Below are 27,733 nucleotides of genomic sequence, written 5' to 3' on the forward strand. Positions count from 1 at the left end.
GATATAAAAGCATTATTTTCCCTTTTGATTCTTATTAGAACAATTCTGATTTTATATTTTTGAAAAAAAAAATCAACTGGAGCTGATCGCCTGATCATTAAATCTCGCGGTAACAAGTTTACATCAATATTCTTTGAAAAGGTGAGAAACAATATCTGGAATTACTAGTTGAGATAAAGGATAAAGTAGGGAGAAAAAGGATTCTTTTAAATTATTTTCTGTGAGGAGGGTAAAAGGCTTTATAAAGGGAAGCAAAAAAGAGAAGGAACTCCTGTAACAAAACATCAGTCTCCTGTTTATCTGTCAGACCTGGCCCTGGACCAAGACCGGCATAAAATACTGAGGGTTCCTACCTTAGGAGGAATGGCGTCATTCTCATTCTTAAGAACAAATCTGCCTTCCCGGTCATCTTTGTTCCAATTCAATTGTACAACTAGAGGTTTCTCATCTATGTCCAATCTTCTTTCTTCTTCAAAACATGAAATGAAAAAAAGAATAAGCTATGGTTATTTCATGGAACTAGCTAATACAAGCATTCTGATGTACATTTAATTTTACAGACAAAGTACCTACTTGCAGATTGAAATGTATTGTTCAAAATGTAAAATCATTAGTTTTAATTAATTCGATATTTTGTTGCTACTGTATGTTTATCACATATCCAGTGCCAGACACTGAACAGAGGCAATTCCCTCATTTAGATCTAACTGGGAAAATAAGAGAAATATACATGAAATAAGAAAAAAGTATACATGGTTTTTGCTAAAAGCTTATTTCTGTGAATCAAATGATCTCATATGCAACTGGAAAATAAGGATAGAATGTTAATACCACACAGAAGTTCCACTAATTCTATGAGATTGTTCTCATCACATTAATGTTGTACCCTACATGAAGCGATGGCAGCAGCCCCCACTGGTCTTGGAAGTGATGACTGCACTATTCTTCCTATCTCTGTGCATCTGATCCTTGTCTCCAAAATTTGCCCACTTCAACACTTACCTCTCCTTCCACCATAGAGTTACCACCACTTTTCTCATATAAAGTACTATATTTGGCATATTATTTCTTTCATTAGCAAGCCTCCCAGGCACACTTATCAGGAACATGGTACTCCAGAGGGTCTCCGTGAGAGCCTCACACAACCTGACCACCTCACAGAGGCCTACAGTCGCTGGAAGCTGTGGAAGAAAGGCAGCACTGAAGGATGGACCTGCTCCTACTGGCCAAGACACCCATCCCAGGGTGGAGAAGACTAAGGAAGCAGGAGCTGGCAACAGATCTGAGGCTGCAAGCCCCACACACAAGTCAGGCTACACTCCCCAGGAATTCTCCTTGTCACTTGGAAAAATCTATTCACTCTGCTCAAACCTTCAACTGTTCTTTGAGCCACTGCTACAAATTTAAACAGGTATTGAGTGACCTACCCAAATCTTTATCTTAAAGTCTCTATCTTTTAGTATACAATTTGGCAGAATTTGAGATTTTTTAGAAATGCCTCTTTCAGAAACATGTCACAGGAATGCTCTGTAACCTAAATGTCAGTAACACAAGACCTGGCACTTTCAGGGTTGAGTAAGAAAAGTAAAATTCACCATAAAATAAAATCACTGACTCTCTATCCAAACATCACTCCCTGCTGTCCAGCTCTGCCTACTTCCCAACACCCTATCAGTCACATCATCTCAAGGTCAGAATGCATGTGACAATGCCCTGTCACACAAACTGCAAACTGCTATACTTTGCAGAAAAGGACAGAACTGCACAATGCTGGCTGGGCTCACACCTAGAATACCAGCACTTTGGGAGGCCAAGGTGGGTAGATCGATTGAGCTCCAGAGTATGAGACCAGCCTGGACAACATGGCGAGACCCCATCTCCACCAAAAAGAAAAAGACAAAAAAAAAAAAGAAGAAAAGAAAAGAAGAAATTAGCCGGGTGTGGTGCTGTGTGCTTGTAGTCCCAGCTACTCAGAGGGCTGAGGTGGGATAATCACTTGACTCCAAGAGGTTGAGGCCACAGTGAACTGTGATGGCACCACTGCACGCCACCCTGGGTGACAAAGTGAGACCCTGTCTCAAAAAAAAAAGATTGTACGATGCTGATTAAAGTGATAGTAAAAACTCTACCAAGCACAAACTTGGCCAGTGATAAATGAAGATCAGACAGACCAACTAATAACTAAAGAGACAACTGATAAGGATGAAGATAACACAGACTCCTCGCAAGAGAAAGACGTGATTTTCCAAGGACTGGGAGACGTTCTGAGAAATACTGGTTCAAGTCCTAAACTCAAAGTGCTCTTCATAATCACATCCCAACAGTCACACAGAAATTCAAGAAAGACAGCCCAAGATGAAGTCTTTTTCAATTAGTCCATATTTGAAGCAGTAAGTGATAAATATGAGACAGACTTTGTTTTTCTAACAAAGGTCTCCAAACGTTGTCACCATTTACTATAAAATTTGATTCCAGATGAGGGTCTCACTATGTAGCCCAGGCAGATCTCAAACTCTTGATTTTAAGTAGCCCTCCCACCTCAGCCTCTTGAGTAGCTGTGACTATAGGTACATGCTACCACATCCAGCTTTGATCCTAGTTTTAAATGTGTTTTTTTAAGGGACCTTTACAGATACTAAGTATCTCTGGAAAACAGTACTCTCCTGTATTAGTAATAATATATTACAATAAAAACACTAGGTGAGGCAGTACAAACAAAGGATCACTTTGGTTAGGTTATTCAACGAAATGATGCCCAGAGACTATGTGACCAGGTCAGCCCTTGAAGGAAAGAATAAGTTGTTCCAGAAAACTGTCAGAAAGATAGGCAGAACAACATGGTGAGGGCACAAGGGTCTTACTACAGCCTCACACAGGGGAAGATAACTATTAATTTGAAAAAGCACTTTCAGTGCTATGTCAAAAATTTAAATTTTAAATGAGCAAGTTTACTAACACCACCCTCCCCATAAAAAATGACACCATAATGATGACAACAATGATGATACTGATAGTTCTACCACTAATAGTGTTGACAAAGATTATCCAGGTAATTATATACAGGATATGCTAAAAGGAGGCTGGTAATTATCAACTGGAAATGAAAACCAGAGTAACAAATTAGGGATAGAAGAGTAAGTCTGAATTCCTTTCATAAACCAAAATTAACAAATTGTTCTTGTTGCACAATTTTTACTAGATGAAAATCCTTCAGAGCGCAACTTTTAGAGAACTAACATTAACAATTATGTATAAATCATAAAAGTAAAGCAAGAGGGCTGAGATATTCTAAAGCGCATGCGGGTAAGCAGTGAAGATAAAGAGGGAACTGGGTCCTACTGTATCTTTATGCATTTAAGATCTCTTCTGCCTTAGTGGTTTCATACACGTTTTTAAAGTAGCATGATCCTTTCTTATGTTTCCTATTGAATTCACACAAAGACTTGTACTATATAAGAAAAATAGATGCAGAGCTTCCCTGTGGCTGAAGGTTTGGGGCTGGGGCTTTAGCTCACTAGGGCTGCGGTAGGCAAACGTGCTGAGGCGATCCCTGAGCACTGAGAAGCATTTAAATATTCAAGAGAAACAAGGTGCATGTGCCAGACACCAAAATAACTGGTTCGGGTAGGTCGGGCACGGTGGCTCACGAGAGGTCAGGAGATCGAAACCATTCTGGCTAACATGGTGAAACCCTGTCTCTACTAAGTAAAGCACAAAAAATTAGCTGGGCGTGGTGGTGGGCGCCTTTAGTCCCAGCTCCTCGGGAGGCTGAGGCAGGAGAAGAGCCTGAACCCAGGAGACGGAGCTTGCAGTGAGTCAAGATCGTGCCACTGCACTCCAACCTGGGCGACAGAGCAAGACTCCATCTCAAAAAAAAAAAAAAGAACTGGTTCACGTGGCTCCGGGACCACAGTAAACTGCACAGCATCTCTTCTGTCGGCATATCACATACATACAAAGCTGGGTTTTCCATAACACTGTAATAAACAAGCAGCACTGTCTGAAAATCAACATGGACAAGAAGTGAGGGCTCCTGGGGTCTGAGGAGCTTAGAAAGGCCCAAGAGGCACAACTGCCCCAGCAGACAGCAGCTGTGATTAAGAAGAAAATGAAAGCTTTAGTTTTCCATCATTTTATGTGCACTATTTTTCAAAATCTACCTAATTGTTCACTGTTAAACACTTACTAACCTATCTGAATCTAACGACTTAATGAAATGGACTATCAGGTATTTCCTTTGGCCTAGTGGTGCCATTATTAAAAAACTACTGAGACGCTAAGGGTTCTGTAGCCCAGAGAAGACTGAGAACCTGCATGCTAGGGCTTTTCTCATACCTGAGGCACTGGTGAAAAAACCAGCACTTTATGCCCAAAGATGTGGAAGGGTACCTGAGGGAGTGGGGAAGACACCATTTTCCTTCTTTAACTATCTTTTTGTTTTCACCCTTTTCTTTAAAAAATCAAAATCATCCAATTTTTAGATCTCAAAGTCCAATCTTACGTATTATTCAAAGCCTTCACACTTGACAGTATTCAACTAACTGAACAGCACAGACTAAAAAGAAAAAAAGGTGGAAGTGACAGAGATTTTATTCTTTGTAACCTATTTACAAAGATTCTAAGGTAAAGGAAAAACTCAGATTCAGAAAAATCATCCAAAATTGAGAACACCCTCTATTGTCAAATTTAGCTTTGGCATTAATGATGAAAGTAATATCCTCATAACCTTAAGAAAAAAACTGAACAACAATAACAAAAAAATGGCTTGACTTACATTCTACTGAGGAAAAAGGATTTAGTCACACCTGAAAATCCCGCAAATTACAAACACTTTAGTCTAATTTCATATGTACAAATAAAGCAGCATTTTTTAAGTAAAAAAAATGTTCAAAAAAGATCTGCGGATGGAACTTAAAAGAGGTATTCAAATTAGGTTTGTGGCATACATAAATCATTTATTTGCTGCACCAACTATAATTTGTATTTCACTAAAACAGGTTGCTCAACATTTCCAAAACACCAATGAGAAAACTTAAATTTCTACTTTTCATTTTATTAATTTTTTTAGAGACAAGGTGTCGCTCTGTCACCCAGGGTGGAGTGCAGTGGCACGATCCTAGTTCACTGAGGTCTCAAACTCCTGGGCTCAAGTGATCCTCCTACCTCAGCCTCCCATGTAGCTGGGACTATAGGCATGTGCCATGATGCCCAGCTAACTTATTTTTTAATTTTTTTGTGGAGACGGGTCTCACTATATTGCCTCAAGCAATCTTCCCATCTCAGCCTGCCCAAGTGCCAGGATTACAGGCACAACCCATGGCACTCACCCAGATTTTCACATTTCTTAATCAGTCTAATGTTAGTTGTCATTTGATACTGCTATGGAAGATATTTTCAGAAATTTCTAATGTTAGCACAAGTAGAAATTACTAAATACATAAGGAGGTTTCTTTAAGATACATACCCTAAATTATAGCCAAAGAATAATGAAAATATATTGCTTCAGAAGGCAAAAATAGTACAGCAAGATTGATGACTCATACCCATATATTTAACTGTGTTACAATTATAATAATATAATATCTACATAAGAGCCATATAAAACATTCTCAAAAAGCAGGTAGCATACTACACACTGTATGTGACACCCAGATATGCTGGATAAATGTAACGCTACTTATCTTTGGAGAAATAAGCATATGCAAAATTAATATATTCATTCTAACTTCCAACAGATATATGTGCCAGGGATTTATAAGAACAATTCCCAGACATAAAACAGTTTTCTCAGCCTGCCAACTACTCTCCTACCCAGCAAAAGAGAAGAAAGATGGAGATGAGCAGTAAACCTGTGACATGACCACAATGCCCCTGGACGAGCTATCTCTTCACAGGTCAGGTCACGCCTCTAGCAAACCCTTCCTGTATACACTGACCTCCGCTGACATGCACTTCATAGAGTGAATACTTGGGAGAGGACAGCATCCGCATATCAGGTCGAAATTTCTCTGCAAGCGTTTCAATTACATCCTGAGTGGTGGCAGTACTAGAGACCCGAATACATTTTGTTGCAAAGTTTCCAGCAGCTTTATCTTGAAAATAAAATCTCATCACTCCATGGAACTCCAAATCCTAAAAGAAAACAAAATGGTACATTTTTGGAAAACAACACTCTGAAAAGGATTTACTTTTTGTAATAATAAATGAGAAAGTCTGTTCATCACTTTTTAAAAAATGCTTCTTTATCATAAATATCTGAGACTAACTTAGAGAGATGGGTTTTTAGTCTTCAAGTTTCATTTCTGAGTTTGGACAAGTTACTTACAATTTCTCTTTGCCTCACTTGTCTCAGGTATGAAATAATGGCTGTCAAATAGATGATGTTATCAACAGCTAACATCTATTGAGTCCTCGGCAAGTGGTAGGCACACCATGACACACAATATTTATAAGAATGCAGCTCAACAGAAACTATTATTTAACCCTATTTCAAGATCTAGTCGTGCAAACTCATAGAGTTGAGTTCAGTGCTTGAGCTGGTATGTGGCAGATCCAGAGTTAAGACCCAGATCCACCAGACTCCAAAGTCCATGCCTGTACTGCCCGTGAGGTCCCTTTCCAGCTCCAAGGGTCAAAAGCCTAAATGAAAAAGTTCCTTTTAACAAGAGGGAAATGTTGATCCCAACCATTAATGTGAATAAATGAAAACTCTTAATTTTTAAGAATATATTATGTTGATGCAAAATTGTGGGTTTTGCCATTATTTTCAATGGCAAAAAGCACAATTACTTTTGCACCAACCTAATAATTGTAAGTAATTTTCTAAATGAACTACTTGCCTATAATCAATGAATGCATTTTAGATTTGTCTCAAAACCTTACTTCTAGAGAAAAACCACACTGGAATTTCAGCCAAAGGTATCCCCTCCATAGGTATCATCTACTACAATGTGGGCTGACGCTCACAACTGTGGGATGTTCTTTCCCATTATTTCCTTGCACACAGAAAAAGCACAACTCCCAACAAAAATTTCAAAGAATATTTCTAACTACTAGGTCACTTTTACTGTCTCAAGTAAGATTAAAGATTCAGTTGTTCAACTGAAGTCATTCTTGGTTCTTCTTTCTCTCACCCTCCACATCTGATCCACCAAAATACACCCAGAATCCAACCAAAGTGCTGTTCAAACTAAGTCAGAACACATCATTCCTTGGTTTTACATTTTGCAATGGCTTTCATTTTCTCAGAAGTCAAACCATTACTGCGGTCCTCAAAGCCCATCACACTGAATGAAGCCTTTCTTTACTTTTCCCCAACCCACTAGCCTCTTTCTGACTAATAAGTATGAATTAAGAAGTATTTATTTGAAGAAAAATAGGAAAAACGGGATACAGGTTGAGAACACCTTATTCAAAATGCTTGGCACCAGAACTATTTTGAATTTTGAGCATTTGCAGATTTTGCAATATTTGCATCATACAATTCAGCAAGTCTGATCTGAGAATCTGAGATGTGAAATGCTGCAATAGGCATTTCTCCTTTGAGTGTCATGTTGGCACTCAAAACGTTTCAGATTTTGGAGCATGTCATACTTCAGGTTTTCAAGTTAGAGACACTTAACCTGTATTAGAATAGGGTTAACAACTATACAAATTTATGAAAATCAAAACAAAAAATGAGACAGTAAGACACATTTCTAGCCCTGAAACTTTACTGTGCTTGCTCAGAGTGTCTTGCTCCCCACTATACCAGGAGAAAATACTAAATAAATGAGCATGTATGTTCAAAAATGACACTTACCCATAGATTCTGGAGTAAAGGACGGCCACAGTTTTGGGTGTGAGACCTGAGAAAGCTTAAAGAGTTGGCAAAATGGGAGCTTCATGAGTAGAGTCGTGCTCATCTCTCAGAAATTTTATCAACAGCCTCTTAGTCTGGTCTGGGTCAAGTAACAAAGCAAGCTGACATCCTTTTAAATGTCTCCATCTCTATTTTAGCCTGGCAACCCTAAAACCTTTATAACTGCTGCGCACGGTGGCTCATGCCTATAATCCTAGCACTCTGGGAGGCCAAGGTGGGCGATCCTCACCTGAGGTCAGGAGTTCGAGACCAGCCTGACCAAGATGGTGAAATCCTGTCTCTATGAAAAATACAAAAATTAGCTGGGCATGGTGGCAGGCCCCTGTAATCGCAGCTACTCAGGAGGCTGAGACAGGAGAATTGCTTGAACCCAGGAGGTGGAGGTTGCAGTGAGCCAGGATCACACCACTGCACTCCAGCCTGGGCGACAGAGCAAGACTTCATCTAAAAAAAAGAAAAAGAAAAAAACCTTTATAACTAAAAATACATGCAAAACATGCTCCTAAACTATAAACCTGTCAGTCTTAGGTAATATTAATGACAGCCCACACTCACTGCTCTGTGCCAGGTACTGTGCTGACCACGTCCTATGCACTGCCTCCCCAGCTTCCCTTCACCTTCGTTCTCCCCACATCTGCTGGCTGTACCTCGTGGAATCATTCAAGCACCTTCCGCTACCCCTTCCGCAGACTCCTAAAACAGCACTTTAGAAAACAAAAATTCCTATACAAATTTAGCTGTATAAATTTAAGATTTTATCATGGGAGCCGTATTTTTAACCCAGGATTCTGATACTTGCATACTACCACCCTGAAACCATCTTTATATTAAATCTAATAGTCTCTAAAATATTCATTGGCAAAACTATCCCCAGGCTTCTCCAAAGGCTCACCCTTACACAAGAAGTTAAAGCAAAAAAGCAATTAATCTCCGTAGTACTTGAGCATTTTGCTAACAAAATAGTTTTACATCAGTTGTGATCAGAATAAAACAGGCTAGATGTAGCAAAGGATGACAAGAAATATAAAAGCACCAGTTTCCCTGAGAATTGTCAACAAATAATTCCAAATTACCAGATATTAAAGAACCAAAAGAAAAACAGAAGCATCATCTGTGGCTGGCAAGGGTGAGAGGGAATGCCCATTAACATCAGCAACACAAAAGAAAGAATCCAGAATGAATTGATAAAGACAAACAGGGAAAAGAGGAGAATCCACTTAGTCAACCTCATGAAAATTCCTTACATATAAATTATTGCCCTTCATTGTAAAAAAGGAAACTGCAAACATAAAATCTTTATTACCAATGTGGCCCAGCTACTTACCTTACATAAAATGTTAAGAGATCAAAGAGAAAAAAAGAAACCCAAAGGAGTAAGGAGACACTGGTATCCTCATCAAGCAGTAGCATTCCTGTGTATAGAAAAGTAAGAGTATTCCTGGAAACAATGTTCCAGGTTCTACCAAGCCTAAATAAAGCCTATGAAAACGACGTGTTATTATATTTCATTTGCACTACATGTTAATAAATAACTATTAATTTAGTTTGACATCACACAAGAACGTATTAATATCTGTTCCCAGAATATTCCCTTAATAAACAGATTAACATTCTGCTCAATTATTTTGCCAATCATGTTTGGCTGGTGTGAGTAATTCCACAGAATCTTATCAAAACTAGTCAAATGGATAAAATCAAGTTCCTAAACCTGAAAACTGGACATGAAGGAAGGGGAGAGGAGGGGTGGAGAAAGGTGGAGAGGGCTGAGGAGAGGAGGGGAGGTCCAAAGAAGTACACTGGCCACCATCACCTAGCTTGCCCAGCAGCAGGGATGAGGGACAGCCAGCATTAACTGGCCCCAGACCTGCCTACATCACCATGCTCTGCTGGGAGTTTGACACCAATTATTTTTCTTTGATCTTACAACAGGTACAAGAAAAGTTCCAGAAGAAACGAACGAATGGTTAAATGAGAGAAAGAAATTGTTGGTGACTTGAGACCATCACTTACCTAGACAGGCCTGGCATTCAAATACAAGTATGCTTACTGCTCACCAGGGACTCCGAGGCGGCTCTCGCCCCACACAGTGCCTCATCAACCTCATCTACCACATCTAGACATCTGTCTGTCCTACAGTGCTCGGAAAAATCTGGGGGGCTGCAACAGGACATTAACAGGTTCACATTTCAACATGACAGCCATATCCTGGAGTGAGTTAAAGTCTACGTGAACTCAAATCTCTACACTTATAAAACGAAAACAACAAGCTTGTTTTGAGGATTAAACAAAATATATAAAGCAACTCATGCCACCCGACACACAGGTAAGTGCTCAACAATCAGAAGTTTTCTTCTTTACAGTCTCTCCCACTAGAATATCGCTTTTCTGGGACAAGGAAATCTCTTTTATTCATTATTCAAGGTCCTCCCTCAGGATCCAATACAATGCTCTGCATATAACCATAAAAACAAAAGTGAGTCAAGATGCCCAAGAACAAGATTTAATTCTGCCAGCTGTGGTTGTCTGTTCTCAATTGATAAGAACTCTGGAATGTGAAACTTACATTTCTAATAAACAGCCATAAAGTCTTAAGGGCAGAATTAACAATCTAATATGTTGCAGCCATCCTAGTTATAATCTTACAAAGTTTTCTTAAAAAAGAAAAAAAAAAAGCACTGCTACAGGTACTCAATACCTAAATGAAGAGCTTACTTCAAAAGCAGTGTTTTCAGAAAGAAGTTTCTATCTAGAATAGGTAAGATAATAACTGCCTATGATCACTGTATCATTACAGTCAGTGTACAATGCTCATCTCAATATGTTTCAATAATTTAATTCAAAGGGAAGGAAAAAATATAATAATCATGTTTCCTTTCCTTAATGGTTATTTCTCCTGCCAGGAAAGCAAGTTTCTTTGGTAAATATTTACCTTGATACAAACTTTTCCCTGAGAAATATTATCACCAATGATTACTGAAACAGAAAAACTACTTTAGGTCAACTCCAAAACAAAATTATTTTCATCCTTATCAAAAGAATACAATGATCCAAAACTTAACAACAACAACAACAAAAACCAAGCTGCATAGTGAAGTTACTAGAGTCAATACAAGAAATAAAGATGGAAATTTTCTTTTAAATATCAGTATTTCGTTAATAAAATTGACAATCAACTGGCTGTATTCTCCAAGCCAGTAGAAATTCACCAGGACAATCCTAAACCTCCTTTTGATAAAGCTAATCAGAATCATTCATTCTAAAACTTAAATAGGTCAACCATGCACAATTTACTTTTCTTCTATGTTTAGCACTTACATGAAACCCATATCCTAGCCTGTAGCAAAACAATGCTAACTTCAAACAGATCACCAATTCCTACTCCCCATGGAGGAAACTGACGGACTGTCCACTTTATTACACACACACACACAACAAATTTATTTGTTATGCTAGTGTCTACAAAACATGTGCAAAGGTTAAAAAAAATACAGCTGTGCCTTCAACACACACCAGTTGCTAGTACACAAAACAACCTGATGGCAACAGCCATTTGACCTACTTAACATAAAGGTGTTAACAGCTTTAGGCAGAGGATAGAAGAAATACTTGAATATGGGCTTTTGAAATATTTTCTATGAACACTATTTTTAAATATTAATACTTCAAGAACACTGAAATGAAATGCATTTCATTACCTAAAATTTTTACAAGACAAATAATACACCTGGAAGCATCTGAAAAAGAAAAAAAGAAAAACAAGAACAGCCATAAAATTTCTTCACCAGGCTAATCTAACATTCTTTCCACTGTATTCATTCCCAAGAAACTTCCTTCCTAGCCCTTTCCTCCCACTCCTCATTCCTATAAAGCTCCTAGAAACCCAGTTTTCTACTTTTTTTTTTTTTTTTGAGACGGAGTCTCGCTCTGTCGCCCAGGCTGGAGTGCAGTGGCCGGATCTCAGCTCACTGCAAGCTCCGCCTCCCAGGTTCACGCCATTCTCCTGCCTCAGCCTCCTGAGTAGCTGGGACTACAGGCGCCCGCCACCTCGCCCGGCTAGTTTTTTGTATTTTTTAGTAGAGAAGAGGTTTCACCGTTTTAGCCAGGATGGTCTCAATCTCCTGACCTCGTGATCCACCCGTCTCGGCCTCCCAAAGTGCTGGGATTACAGGCTTGAGCCACCGCGCCCAGCCAAAACCCAGTTTTCTATTAGCACTAATTCCATTACCTTAGAATTTTCTGACCTTCCCAACCACAAAATAATTTTCTCTAAAAATTCAATCAATTTGCTTTGTCTTTAACCTTGGTTTGCTCATCTATAAAATGAGAACAGTAAAGTATGGACTTCCACAGGGCACTATTATTCTGCTGCTGGCAATGTAAACTGGCATGCAAGCAACTGAGAACAACTTAGCAAACACAATCCAATTCTAGAAAAAGAATTCATACCTTCATGTGTGCATTTGGTCTTTAAAATCAAATGGCTTCATTATATTTTTGTCTGAAAATAAAGGCATAAGCTTAACACATAGCAATGCACAACTGTGTAATGTGAACCAACCACTGTACTAGAAGTACATCTTAATGCTTATTCATCAAATCTGAGAAAGACCAAGTTCACTGAAAGTGGGAAAAGGTCATCTTCCAAGCAAAGAACAAAATATTTCTGGTCTTAAAAAAACTAACAAAACAAAGAGAAAAGCACACGATTGCACAGATCTCCCTTATGAACTCTAACAAAAATCCATCCAGTACCCAAACATCTAAATGTTATAAATAAAACAAAATTCTCTGCCAGAAAACACAGCCTGCTGTGAAAACCAACAAGCCAACATACTTTTAAAATTGCCCCAGTTACAACTGCCAACATTATCTACTTAACAATCATCTGCTCACAGCAGCTACACATTTGTAAGCCATAACTCTGCCAACTTTCAAAGCAAGTGAAATCAGTGCTCTGCTGCTAGACTTCACTGGAATTAGACATCTACTCAAACTCTTAGTCAGCATTATGGAAGGGGGATCAAAAAGTCAAAAGTTTTCCCTACAGTACTCTTAAAAATTCTTAACTGTTTATTTTTAAATAACAACCCACACAGATATACACTGGGAATTTGAAAGATAATCAATTAAAAACATTTTAAACCCACATGACAAAAAAAGCAATTATCACATCTGTGATTAAAGATTACGTTTATAACTCAATCGAAATCTTTAAATACTACATTTGTACACATGTACATAACACAAAACCCCAAAGCCAACTATCTAGTCTAGGGGTATAACTGATTTTGCCATGCACTGTTTGGACATCTAGTGAAGGCTATGAGTTGGTTCTCAAAGAACTACATTAAAACATAACTAAAAGATCTGTAAAACCTATAATGCAGTAATATAAGTGCTTCTTTATTAACATATTACATAAGATCTATAGTTGGTTCAGGTTCATACAGCTCAGATTTTGAAGTAATGAGTATAATAAACTCATGAGTGAAGAAAATGCTACATTATCATCAGAGGTTAATAAAGCCGTATTTATTGGAAATACAAATGCAATCCTCCTCTCATCCAAGTTCAAAGTCCCCATGAATCATACTCATAGACTTCAACTTAAGAACCCCCTGAAAAAAATCTAGTGACAGGGAACTATCTAGCCAAGCAATATATTCTTTCTTGGTATAGCTAGTTAGCTAGAAAGTCCTGCCTTTTATTTAAAGCAAAATCTTTCTCACACAGCTTGATAAACTGGGCTTAGTTTCACCCACTGGTATCATTTAGACCTATATTCAAACCACGGCTTCTCGATCATCATTTTTTTTCTATTTATACATGAAACGGATCAGGGCAGATGATTTCTACCAGGTACAATGCACTCTGGGGTAAGAAAACAGGGCAAATACTGTCTCACAAAATTTTAAATTCAGTTATTCCTGGGCTGCAAGGCAAAATAAAATTTTTTTCTTACTAGGGGTCACAGCTAAACCAGTTTAGATTGAGAAAGGGGAACCTCAGCACTACTGACATTCGGGGCTGAATCATTCTTTCTTATGGGGGCTCTCCTGCACACTGTGAGACTTTGCAAGCATCCTGGCCTCTATGCAGGAGGTACCAGTAGCATCACACCCTCAGGTGTAATAACCAAAAATGTCTCCAGACACTTTTATATGGCCCCTGGGGGAACAAAATTGTTCCAGGTGAAAACCATGAATTCAGAACAAGTCTAGAACCTCTTGCAGAATGACGTTCTAATTCTAGTTTCTTCAACTTTTCTCCTTCCTGTGACATAATTTCAAATCCATGCCCTATATTGACCAGTTCTCCTCCGAACCCCCTCATGTTCCCTCCTCCTAGCCTAAAAGAGTTCTCAGACTTGATCACAGAACTCCAGATGTGGTCTGACCAGTGGCAAGTACACTAATTCTACATACTATACCTGTAATTAATGCAACTTAAGATTAAACTAGTTTTTTAGTGACCACATAATATTGCTGATTCACAAGAGTTTCCAGTAAAATTAAAATTCCCAAGTCATTTTCATGTTAGTTTACCAAATAACATTTCTCCAGCTTGGCAAAAATCTGTTAAACAACAGTCTTTGAGTACAACTAATCAACTGATTTCTAATTCATCTAATTATTTTAGATCCAGTCCTTAAACACAATAACATGGTGAAAAACATTATTGAAGTCCTTGAGTCCAGATACATTATCACTAAGGCACTTCCCTGAACTACAAACCTGGTAAGCCTCTCTCTCATTCTCTAGTATCAATTATCCCCACTCCCATCCTATCTTTCGCTCGCTCTCTCACAGGAAATGACAACACTGTCTTTAGTAAGCCACGCTGGTTCCTACGAATGGAATTACACAGCTTTTAAGCCTCAAGATAGCTTCCTCTTCCATCTTACCATAATCATAGCAAACATTTCCATGAATAGTTCAGTTTTGTACAGTGAGTATAAATAACTAGGTTAACATTCCTTTTAAACTTTTTACTGTGTAGTAAACATCTTTCTTACAAAGTCATGCTTCAAAAATTATACATTAAAATATATAAATATATGCCATGACAACAAAACTATACACAATTTTATAAATATGTACAAAAGCTCATAATAGTCCTTTGTATGCACCCAATTTCCCTCAAACATAAAACAGGCTTAATAAATATATTTGGTTAAACTACTACTTGATATGTATGACATTAAAACACTTCTTTTTCACAAACTAAAAGTTTGTTTTAGCCTTGTTTGGTATTCAGCCTCAGTTACCTCCTCTATAAAAATGGAGACAACAGTACCAACTTCTCCATGTTACAGCGGAGAATTAAATGAGACAGTATGCACAAAAGGACCTGGCATAGTACAGCAGGTACTACATTTTTCATCAGTATGTTACTTTTTTCAAATACATGGCTATCCACTGACCTATAGTTCTTTCTACAAAAGAGTGAATTCTCCAATTTCTAGCCAAATACTATAGTAAATTAGAGTAGGTCAAGACTTAATCACCACTTTAATAGTACCTAAGAGTATGTACACATAGAGAATTATACTTCACTTTTCTAGTTAAAAGCCTCCCAACCATGATGTATATAGTAGTTCCCCCTTACCTGTAGGGAATATGCTCCAAGACCCACCTCCCACCCCACTGGATGTCTGCTATGGCACAAAGTTCTATATATACTATGGGATTTTTCCCCCTATACATACAAAGCTATAATTAAGTTTATAAACTAAATACAGTAAGAGATTAACAATAATAAATAAGAACAGTTATAACAATATGTCAGCATCACCCCTCTTGCATTTTGTGGCTGTTAAGTAAAATAAGCATTACTTGAATACAAGTTCTGTGACAGCGCGACAGTCTATCTGATAAATGAGGCAGCTATAAGTGACTAACAGGCAGGCAGCATATACAGCGTGGAGATCCCAGGTGGAACATAGATGGACAGCCAGAGATTTCATCACACTATTTAAACTGTCATGCAATTCAAAACATATTAGTTGTTTATTTTTGGATTTTCCATTTCATATGTTCTGACTACAGTTGATTCTGGCTAACTGTAACCTCAGAAAGTGAACCAGTGGATAGGTGGGACTACTGTACTATGACTTATTTCTCAGAAAAGTAACAATGCACCACAAGTGAACACAATTTGTTTAAAGCAGAATTTTACCCTAAGAGTGTTGCATTATCCACTACAATCTTGAGGTTTAAATAATACAGGCCCTTATCTAAACATGCAGGTCACTATTTGGTGTAGCTAAGTGACAAATGGAATCTAAAATTCCTGATGTTATTCCAGCTCTGGGAAAAATCAACCACAGTTGTTAAAGCTATAAGCTATCTTCCTACTGTCTAGAATAAACCAGGCTGTTCTAGTACTCTCAAAGTCAATTAATGCTAGCTAAGGTGAGAATCCTCATTTTAAATTAAATAAGAAAGGTGACTGGACCTGATTGAACTGCAAGAATAAGTTCAGTTCACAAAGATTTAACTTTTGGTCAGTAATGCAGAGTGGGTTCTGAACTCATCTACTTTCTTCACTAAGTAACGTGGTCAGACTTATTACTTCGTTTTGTAAGACCAAACTTATCTTCTGATATATAATTTTTAAAATATTTTAAGAAAGAAGACATTTGCCAAGGTACTCCTGGAGGCAAGACACAACTTGGCTCATTTCAACAAGTAGTTCAACTGTCCAACTAACTACATCAGTATTGTCAAGGACATGAAAAACAATTTATCACAACTGTATTTATTTTAATGACAGTTTTCAAAAAGATTAATTTATGACTTGCATGTCACTTCAAATACTTAAGTAAACTAGAATACCTTGAAAACTGTGTCAACTAAACTCAATTTCAACATAAAATTATAGTTATCAAGGACATGAAGACAAATCTGAAGTCAAATTACACTTAATATCATTGAAGTTTGTTTTTCAGAACAGAATTTATCTTGTAATATTAACAAAACCTTTTGCTTATTTTCTTCTGAAAAAATTCAAGTTACACACAATTTATAAATTTAAGAAAATAGTAACTTAAAACACAGTGGTTTTGTTGTGTTTCTCTTTTTTTCCTGGAACTAAACAAGCTAATTTAAAAGATTTAAAAGATTTTATTTCCTATGAGGAAAATAAGCAAGAAATCCAGGGCAATTCAAGAAAAGAAGAATTATAAATATGAAGGGTCAGCCTACTAGATACTTAAAAAAACTACAAAAATCTCTATTTAAGGCACCACCTTGACATAAAGGAAAGAAAAACTCTAGACTTTTAGGTGGGTCTCAAATCAGTGTGGTAAAGACGAACTTCTTCATAAACGTGTTGGGAGAAACAGATGGCAAAAAGAAAGCTGGATCCATACATCACACTGTACATTAAGATACATTTCAGATGGTCAAGGAATACAAAAAAGAAACAACACAAGACAAAATGGATAAATTCCATGAAAACTTAGAAATAAGGAAAAGCTTCCTAACCATGACTTGAGATCCAAAATCAATTAGTGTTAGTAAGTCTGACAATATAAAACTTTGATATCACAAAAAATTCGAAAAGCACACAATAGGTAAAGTACCAAGACAAGTAACACACTGGGGGGAAAAAATTCCAACTTGTTTCACAGAAAGAAATATAATTTCTTTAATAGATAAAGAGTTTCTAAAATTTGTGAAGAAAGAACCAATAACCCAATAGAAAAATGGGCACCCAAAAAACCCTTCAGGCGGTATACAAAGTAGTGAATCTGCCCTTAAATATGCAAAAAGATGAACAACCTCACCCACAATAAAACAGCTATAAAATAGACAATACTAATAGTAAAATGCCATTTTTCAACACCCAAATTGGCAAAAATCTGAAGGTTTGAAAACAGTCTTTTTGTGGGGCTGAAGAGGAAAAAAGAAGTATATACCCAAGGTGCAGAATTTGGCAACATTTGGTAAAATTAGATACTCATGTACATTTTGAAACAGCAATTCTTTTGTGGATATATAGGAAAGGAAAGGAAAGGAAAGGAAAGGAAAGGAAAGGAAGGGGAAGGGGAAGGGGAAGGGGAAGGGGAAGGGGAAGGGGAAGGGGAAGGGGAAGGGGAAGGGAAAAGGAAAAGGAAAGGAAAGGAAAGGAAAAGAAAAGAAAGAAATGCAAAAGGCTATTCACTGTGGCAATGTTTATAAAAGCAAATGTTTAAAAATGATCCAGCAGTGGGGAATTGGTTGAAAAAATTCTCATATATTCATTGAGTGGAATAAAATGGTGCCACTAAGAATTACTGCCAAACTTTTATACTGGGATATGGCATGATGCATAAGATACATAGTTAAGTGAAAAAAGCACAACGCACAACAGCATATGTCATAAGCATCTATTATATGAAAAGACAGGGAACAAACACACAACCTTGGTTATATCTTCAAAAAGAAGCCTTCCATGCATGGACAAACCAAAACATAATCAAGATGGAAGCAAAGCTTTTCTAAATGTACTTTATTACACAGTTTCAGCTCTGGAACCAGGTAACTATTTAACAAAAAAAGACAATCACTGAAAACATAAAAGAAACTGGAATGAATGAGTCTTAACTCTCTATCAAGTTGGTCATACTAGCATACAGAAAAATGATTTTTTTTCTGAGCAATTTTGGACAACAGCTTTTGACTTTAAATTGCCAGCAGAGTATTCTACTGACGAATACCTGCAAAGAATTTTGCAGAATTTTTAAAATCCCCATTCAGAAATCCTGTTGTTAGTAATAATATTGGCAATATGTTGTAATAATAACTATATGACACAACAAAGCCAACAAGCAGTTGTGTTTATACAGTGACAAGGTTTTCAATGTAAGAGAAAAGAGATATAAAATTAAATAAATTAAGTAAAAGCCATACAAGGCCATTCTGAACTGGAAACATCAGTAGAAATATACAAATTTTTCTCCCCACAAAATATAAATATCTCCTAGTTTTTCCCACTGAAAAGGCCCAGAAGCAAACAACAATCTGTAAAAATGAACATCTCTAGCACCTAGACTGTAGTCTCTTAAATACCACTAAAAGAAAACACAGCTACTTGGTGAAATGGCTTAATCCAGGTCTAGCTCAGAAAATGTACAAGATGAGTTTGGGACATCTTGTTATGCTGGAAAACAAGGAAGCTCTCAAAGACTAACTCATGTCAAAAGAACCCTCTAGCCAACCAAAAACTGCAGCTGGACAAATTTCGGACCATCTGAATACCAGCAGAAATGACTGCAAGTGACTGAAACATGGAATACATAAAAATCCACCAGTTCATTATACCAAAGAAAAATGAGAACACCAACAAAACAAAACCAATGTTAGCACTGAAGGTAACTAAAGCAACCAACTCCTTACTCTAGAAAATAAGCAATAGAGGAGCTTAGAATTTATGTCTACACATACCTTTTAAAGAATTCCAGCCAATAAATGTAAAGAGAAAAAATGGAATGAGCAAAACACCATTTTGTAGCCACTAACTGATTTAGACACAGATCTTTGCATGAAACAGTGATAAGGAACTTGACGGTAGAGGGGCTGTCACAATTTGACCTTCTAATGTGATTCAATATGAAATACACAGCACTGCTTATAAAGCCTTGTCCAACAGTTGGACCTGAATCCATTAAAGCCTTTAAAGCTAGAAAAACATGTCAAACCACCACTACCCTGAAAAAGATAAAGGCAAGTCTAGAATAGAGATGCTCTACAGAAGAAGTAGCCCAATATTTTCAAAGTGTATGGCATGAAATAAATGCTCTAGATTAAAAGAGATGTAGAAGTAAATATAATGTGCGGCCCTTGCTTGGATCCCAATTCAAATAAATGAACTGCAAAACCACATTCTTGAGAGATACAGGGAAATCTCAGTATGAACCAAATAACAGATAATAACAAAGAATTATGGTTAATTTTATTAATGAGATTATTGTATGATGGTTAAATTTTTTTAGATGCACACTGAAGTAGGGAAGAAATAATATGACGGGTTTTAGGATCTGCTTTAAAAAATAGTGCACCTAAAAACAACAAAATTAAGAAAGACAAACTGAAAATTGTGAAGTCTAGGGAATGAGTTTCATTTGTGTTTGAAAATTTTCATGCTAAAAAATGTGTAATATGAAAATAATTCAGTTATAATTACAAACTATTAAGTGCAAAATAAAGTAAACCTATTTTTTTTAAAATGCTCTACAAAAACTCAAGAACTTTGATTCTGTAAATGGATAATGAATTATTTAACATCAGAAGCCAAACATAGCTTCTTACACTGAACAAGCAGCAAGAGTGGCACACAAAAAGAAAGTGAGGCAGAACCTTGGAAACAGCCAGACATTGGGTAAAATCCCAGTTAATCTTACTTTCACTTAATACCCACACGACTCTGCAAAACACTTGAGCTCTCTCAAGTTCCCTGTCTGTAAAGTGGAGGGGCTACTATTTCATGGGGTTTGGTGGTTACTAAGTGATTCACACTATATAAAGGAACCTACCACAAATAAGGCACTTGATAAATATTACTTCCTGTCTGCAAATTCTCAAGTGCCTACACTTACACCAGAACTAATTTAAAAGGTGGGTGTGCACAGAGGCGAACAACACACACTGGGACCTATTGGAGGGTGGAGGGTGGAAGGAGAGAGAAGATGAGAAAAAAATACCTAATGGATACTAGGCTTAATACCTGGTTGATCAAATAATCAGTACAATAAATTCCTATGACATACATTTACTTATGTAACAAACCTGCACATCCTGCAGATGTACCCCTGAACCTAAAAGTTAAAAAAAGAAAGGTGTGTGTTTGTGTATATGTGTGAGCGTATAAAAAACCTATCTCTAGCAAAACTAAATACAAAAGCAAAAAATAACAGTATATATTAAAGATCTGTATGTATGATGTGAAAAATGAAGACCATCAAACTTTGTAGAAAAAACAGAATGGCACTATATACATTTACAATTCTATTGTTGAAATTAGCTGGACATTGTGGCGGGTGCCTTTATGTAACCCCAGTAGGAGGCTGGGGCAGGAGAATCGCTTGAACACAGGAGGCAGAGATCAACTGCAGAGATTATCTGCCTCAGTTGCAATGAGCCGAAATCAGCTCCAGCTGTGGGCGACAGAGCGCGACTTTGTCACCAAAAAAAAAAAAAAAAAAAAATTATATTGTTGAAATACAATTTTTGAGAGTTGAAATCATTTCCAATGATAAAACTGATCTACCCAAATCAACCTATACATAAAATTATAAAATGTTTTGGTGTTTACAGAAAATAACCATGTTCCTAAATTCAGCCTCAAAATTATAATACTGAAAGAAAACCCAAGAAAATGTTTTATAATCTTCATCTTGAATCTGCAACTAAGATTCTTCTTTAAGTGTGTGAAATAATAAGGTTCTAAATTTGAATGATGAAGATAACGTACCAAATTATATACACCAACATTGGTGTACGAACATCACTTACTTGGATTTACAGTGAGTTTCACATCAAAGAAAACACTCAAACTATAGCAAGTGATTCAAAAAAACTTCCTACAATCAAAGTGCTTCCACTTATCTTTTTATAGTACACTAAAAATTGAATTCACAGCACTCAACCTACTCCAATTAAGAAAAACAAACCTTAAAGCAACTTACCTAAACCTAAAATATCTTCAAAGCACTGCATTAGGAAACAAACACAAGCACATTTTAAAACACAGGCAGTTTTTTCAAGCCTCCACTATCTTAAGACCTTTCACATTTCACACAAAACACATCCATGAAAGAGAGGGTTGGGGCAGAGGTGAAACGAACAAACGAGAAACAAAATAATTTTGAGATAGAGTAACATGACTATTACTGCCTTATAACTCGAATTTTACAAACTAAAACAGTATGTTGTTCTGGTTCAAGTATCTGACATTCTCTCCCTGGTATCATGAGTGATCTTGAACTGCGTATTTGGTGCCAACCGGTACCTCCTGCCTACCCTTCCAGTTTCACTCTTTGCATTACCAAATGACTACAGCAGATTGGAATGTCACTTAGTACTAGGCATGAGAAAAACAAAAAGGTAATAAACTGTGTAAATCAGCACAGGGACTTCTGAAAGGAGGTCAAGCTGTGTAGGAGGATTCTTATCAGTAGTAACTTACAAAAGGAACATAGAATCTCGACAGGAAAAGTGACACTGATGAAACTAGCTCACTGTTCAATTAAGTTTTCTTAATTAATTCTCTTTGCAAAAGAGTATTATGGTGAAAAGAATCAATCAGTGAAGCAGATTCTCATTTAATGTTATGGAAACACTCTGTTCACTAGAATAATATTCTCAACTCTTGTTTTTGAGAATCTTCTATACTGTTAAATAAATATCCTAGGCTAACATATACACATACAGACTTCTAAAAAGTACATTGTGGAACAAATTCCCTAATAGTCATGAACTCAAAGACAGGGATACAGAATATGGTATGGTAAGATGTATAAAGTTCCATGAAACAAAAACCTCAAAATCACTGATTCTGTTTTTATAACGTCACACTGTCCAAGATATCTCATATAAGGATACTCTTGAAGAAGATAATATCATTTCTAGCTATAATTGAACACAAAATAAGAAACAGCAACAAACAAGAATGCAGAATCAACCTACAACATACAATACCAAACCTAAACATGTTGCTAGAAATCTCTTCTCCCCCACAAATTACATTACATGATATAAAGATAAACATATAAAATCAAGGGAAAGAAAAAAGAACAAATAGTAATGATGACAATGCACTACAAATAAAAAGAGTATAAATGCCTGCCTTCTGCTAAACATTGTGCTAAGTACTTTTTATGCATTATCTACTCCAATTTTCACAACAACCCTATAAGGTAGGTATTATTACTGTTCCTGTCTTACAGATACAGAACGGGCCTAAGAAAGATCAAGTAAGTTGACCATGTTCACAGAGCTAATACCAGTGGGCCAGAATTCATACTCTGGCAATTGTGAAACAAGTCACGCTTTCAGCCACTATGCAGCACTGCGCCTCATCCTGCTGTATAAAGATAAGGGTGGAACACACCCGGTTCCAGCAACATGGCAGACTAAACAATCAGTAATCATTGTACTATACAATAAAGAATACAAAATGAATATTCTGTTTAATACACAGCTGAGTCTGTAAAAAAAGAGAAATCCAATTAAAGGGAAGTAAAGGCTAGATAAACATATGAAAAACATGCTCACTTACTGAAATCAGGGTAACAAATTGAAATTATTATTTCAAATACTTTAGAGCATATCAACAAATCTGAATATATTGAGGAGGGTGAAAACTGAAGTTTGGAATATAAATTGGTATAACCTTTTCAATGATCAATTTCACAGGACCTAAAAAATCTGAATCTAAATATTCCACTTCTAGGCATTCATCCTAAAAATTTTACATCAATACAGAAGAAAATATGGACAAGAGTGTTCATTAAATCCATATTTTTAACAGTGGAAACGTATATACAATTTATTAATCTCTGGATAAAGACAGAGATAGAATACGATTTATTTGGACAACAGAATACTGCAAAGCCGTTAAATAAACTGTATCTACTCATATGAAGTTTCACGTCAGTAGTTTTCTTGGGGGAGGCAGAAAGCGAGAGAGAAAACCCTTTTGCTATGTTTATAACTCTTAATTCCTTAAATTTTCTAGATGCTATTTAACTAAGAGAAATGTAAATAATAGTAACGTATCCTTTGCTGATGTGGGAATCAAATGAAAGAAGAGACTGGTTGTAATGTCTGAATCGCTGCTGGGCATGAAACATGTTGTCAAAGAAATGTGACCACGATAGTTACGAACAAACTCAAGCCAAGGTATTCAACAAGCTTGCCATTTAGGGAGGAACTCTTGTCTCACCAAAGTGCTACTCTCACAATTTCACATAGGGTAAATCAAGAAAGACTTCTGGGATACTTGAGCAAAGCCTAATTGTAGGGAAAGAACACTCCAAGCCTAGGGAACAAGTACTAAAACCCCAGGCAGAATCCTGGTTGGCATAACTGACAAATAGCAAGGAGACTCCTTGTTGCTATAAGCGAAAAAATGGTATTAGGAGTAAGATTTGTAGGTCAAGGTACACTTTGAGTGATTAAAAAAAAATTGGGGAGTCTGAAAAGAAACATTATTTAACTTAAGGTTTAGAAGTATATGTCTATGTAGGATATAGTAAGGGGCAAAGGCAGACAACAGAAATAAATTAAATTAAGACTAAGAGGTTACTGGAATAGCCCAGGTGGTAGATGAAGTTGGCCTGGATTAATTCAGTAGTAAGAAGCAAAGATGGTGAGAAGTGGTTAAATTATAAAAATATTTTGAAAGTAGAGCTGACAGAATCTGCTGTTAAGATTAGATACGATCATGGTCTGAAAGAAAGAAAGGAATCCAGAAGAATGCCAGGCTGTGGACATGAGCAACTGGTAAAGTGAGCTGCTGTTCACTAAGACTTAGGAGACGGCTGAAGAAGAAACAGGTAAGAGTGCGGTGGTGGGAAATCAGAGTTCAGTTTTGGACAGGCTTACTCTGAGATGCCTAGAGTGCACCTAAGTAGAGCTATCCAGTGAGGGACTGGTTATATAGGGCTGAAGTTCAGAACAAGGGCCACACTTAGAGATGTAAATTTGGAATACACTAGCACTTAAAACCACAAAAAAGAAGTACTTCACCCAGGGAATAAGTGGAGAAAAGAGGGTGTACGGGGATCAGACCCTGAGGTCAGGGCAACAGGCCAGTCCGGAAGACCAAGTGAAGGAAGAATTTGATGGAAGATGGGATCAACTGCTGCTGCATCAGAAGATAAAAAAGTGACTGGATTTGGCAGCATGCAAGCCTTTGATGACTTTGAGGAGAGTGGTTTTCGTGAAGTTAAGAGTTACCCCCACTTAAGGTAAAAAAGCAAATGAAGAGGGTTCTAAAATTTAACTTTCATCTTCAAAATTAAACAACTTAAACTGACAGAGTATAGACATACCTCACTTTTTTTTATTGTAGAGATGACAGGTTTGCATCAATCAAATAACTAAACTGGCAAAACAATAATACAATTATTGAATGTCTTAATACAGATTCAGTTGATGATTTAAACAATATTTGATTTCTACTAACTCAGAGTTTTAATTATGACTTTTCTAATAGATTAACTCCCCTGAAAATGCCATTTCCTAGACATCCTATACTCCTCCCCCAAATCACATACAAGCTTCTCTAAGATATACCAGAAAACAAAACACTTGTTTTTTTTTTAACATTTCTTTTTTCAATCTTCAATTATTTTATTTACTGTGATGTTTGTGGAAAAAACTGAAAAAAAAAGCCATCACAACAAATAAAAAGTCAATAATAAGTAATCAGACAACCTTAACTATTTACAACTATCAGTAAGGCTAATTTCTACAAAGCTCATGGCTTATTTTTGAACTTTTAAAAGTTCAGGCACTGGTTTTCAGGGAGTTTGGTTTATGTTCATTTATCCCAAAAAAAGAAAAAAACACCCCTATAGTTCATTTTGAGAAACTTCTCAATATGTCACTGAAGTAAAATTGTTTTAGTATTTTTGTAGTCATATTAAAAATTAGGGACTTAAAACACCTAAACTAGTCAACATTTAAAGATCTCATTAACAAACCTACATCCAAGGCTTCTTCCGATACCATGCAGTCCAGTGATAGAGAGTTTAACAGATTTGAACCTCATTTAAGGAAAAAAAAGACCGCCCAAGCTCTGATAAACTGGTACCTACTAAATGTAAAAGAAATGGGGTCCTAGCTATCAGTTGTAACTCAAGTTGACATGGTTTGGCTGTGTATCCCCACCCAAATCTCATCTCCAATTGCAATCCCCATATGTCAAGGGAGGGAAGTGATTGGATCATGGAGGCAGTTTCCCCCATGTTGTTCTTGTGACAGTGAGTGGAGATCTGATGGTTTTATAAGCATCTGGCATTTCCCCTGCTTGCACTCACTTTTCTCCTGACACCTTGTGAAGAAGGTGCCTGTTTCTCCTTTGCCTTCCATCATGATTGTTAAGTTTCCTGAGGTCTCCCAGCCATGTGGAACTGTGAGTCAACTAAATTTCTTTCCTTTATAAAAATTACCCAGTCTTGGGCAGTTCTTTATACCAGTGTAAAAACAGACTAAGACACTAAGATATTTCGGGTTTTAAAAAATAAGCGCTCACTCAGTCTTTTTAGTTAAATTTCAAGTCCCCTAAAAATAAGAAAACAAAGCCATAAGAAATACTCATTTAGGCCAGGCATGGTGGCTCACGCCTGTAATCCCAGCACTTTGGGAGGCCGAGGCCTGAGGTCAGGAGTTCGAAACCAGCCTGACCAACATGGCGAAATCCTGTCACTACTAAAAATACTATCTGCCTGTAACCTCTAGCTACTAGGGAGACTGAAGCAGGAGAATCGCTTGAACCTGGGAGGCAGAGGTGCCAGTGACCCGAGATCGCGCCATTGCATTCCAGCCTGCGCAACAAGAGCAAAACTCTGTCAAGACTGAAAGACAAGAAAGACAAGAAAGAAAGAAAGACAGACAGACAGACAGAAAGAAAGAAAGAAAAATAAATATTCATTTAATAGCAAAAATATCATAAAATTAGAAGACCAAAATGACTGAGTAGGAAAAACTATTTATAAACACAGTAAAATGTCAAAATGTTTATTTAGAAAGGATTTTCCACAAAAATTGACGAAAATAAAACAAATTTCTTTACAGGAAAACAGGCACTTCGCATAGAAAGAAAATAAAGATGGCAAGAAACATTCATGAAAGATGACCTGCTAATAAGTGCAGTGGCTCATGCCTGTAATCCCAGCATTTTTGGGAGGCCAAGGCAGGCAGACTGAGCCCAAGAGTTCAAGACCAGTGTAGGCAACACAGTGAGACCACATCTTTATACAAATTTCTTAAAACTTAGCCGGGCATGGTGGCACATGCCCATAGCCCCAGCGACTCAGGAGGCTGAGACGTGAGAATCATTTGAGCCTGGGAGGTCGAGGCTACAGTGAGCTATGATCACGCCACCGCAGTCCAGCCTGAGTGACAGAGTGAGACCCCTGTCTCAAAAGAAAAGAAAAGAATGCTCAATCTCAACAATGAACAAAGAATTATGAATTTTAAAACCAATGACACATTGCTTTTTACCTATCAGACTGAAAAGTTTAATTTATAATATGCAGTGTTAGGTAAAGGGTCATAGTCACAACAGTGGCAATATAAACTGGAGGGCCCCCTACCTTTTGAATAACTTGGTAGTTTATAAATATTTTCAACAAGTATAGCCTTTGACTCAAATTCCACTCATAGGAATCTATATTATGGAAATACGCAAGTACAGGAAGATATGTGCATAAAAATGTTCATAGCAGTATTACTGAAACAGTGTACTGTAGAAATGGTGTTCATTAATAGTTAAGAAAATGACTAGAACATGGATTATACAGCTACTAAAAAGATAGAATTATATTTATACATACTTTTATATAAATATGGGAGAATTTCTTTAATAAAGCATGTTACAGAAAAGTATATATTCTATGATCCAATTTTTGTAAAATAAAATTCAAATACAGCTGTGCTACAATGTTGCATTCCTGTAATCCCAGCTCTTTGGGAGGCAGGAGGATTGCCTGAGTCCAGGATTTAAGAGACCAGCCTGAGCAACACAGCAAGATCCCATCTCAAAACACACACACACACACACACACTCTCTTACTTCATTTTTGAGTCCACAGAGCAAAACTGGGAAAGACACACTTAAAAACTCCTTACAGTGGCTATGTCTGGATAGCCAGAATTCAGA

At 37.0% G+C, this 27,733-nt stretch overlaps 1 protein-coding gene across 18 annotated transcripts in view; it reads right to left on the bottom strand.

Annotated features, from left to right (window-relative positions):
* AFDN (afadin, adherens junction formation factor) overlaps positions 1–27,733 on the bottom strand; it is a 143,143-nt gene that overhangs the window by 97,450 nt on the left and 17,960 nt on the right. For 10 of the 18 annotated variants that reach the window (XM_033234210.1, XM_033234216.1, XM_033234212.1 and 7 more), the window contains exons 2-3: positions 5,937–6,132; positions 354–469 (exon numbers count right to left, since the gene is read on the bottom strand). In XM_033234210.1, the coding sequence (XP_033090101.1) occupies positions 354–469; positions 5,937–6,132 (312 nt within the window). The remainder of the gene's footprint in view (positions 1–353; positions 470–5,936; positions 6,133–27,733) is intronic. The other 8 variants (XM_033234218.1, XM_033234211.1, XM_033234217.1 and 5 more) reach the window with 1 other exon arrangement.

The sequence above is a fragment of the Trachypithecus francoisi genome, unplaced genomic scaffold (assembly GCF_009764315.1).
Source record: "Trachypithecus francoisi isolate TF-2019V2 unplaced genomic scaffold, Tfra_2.0 Lachesis_group15, whole genome shotgun sequence".
In the NCBI taxonomy this organism is placed as follows: domain Eukaryota; kingdom Metazoa; phylum Chordata; class Mammalia; order Primates; family Cercopithecidae; genus Trachypithecus; species Trachypithecus francoisi.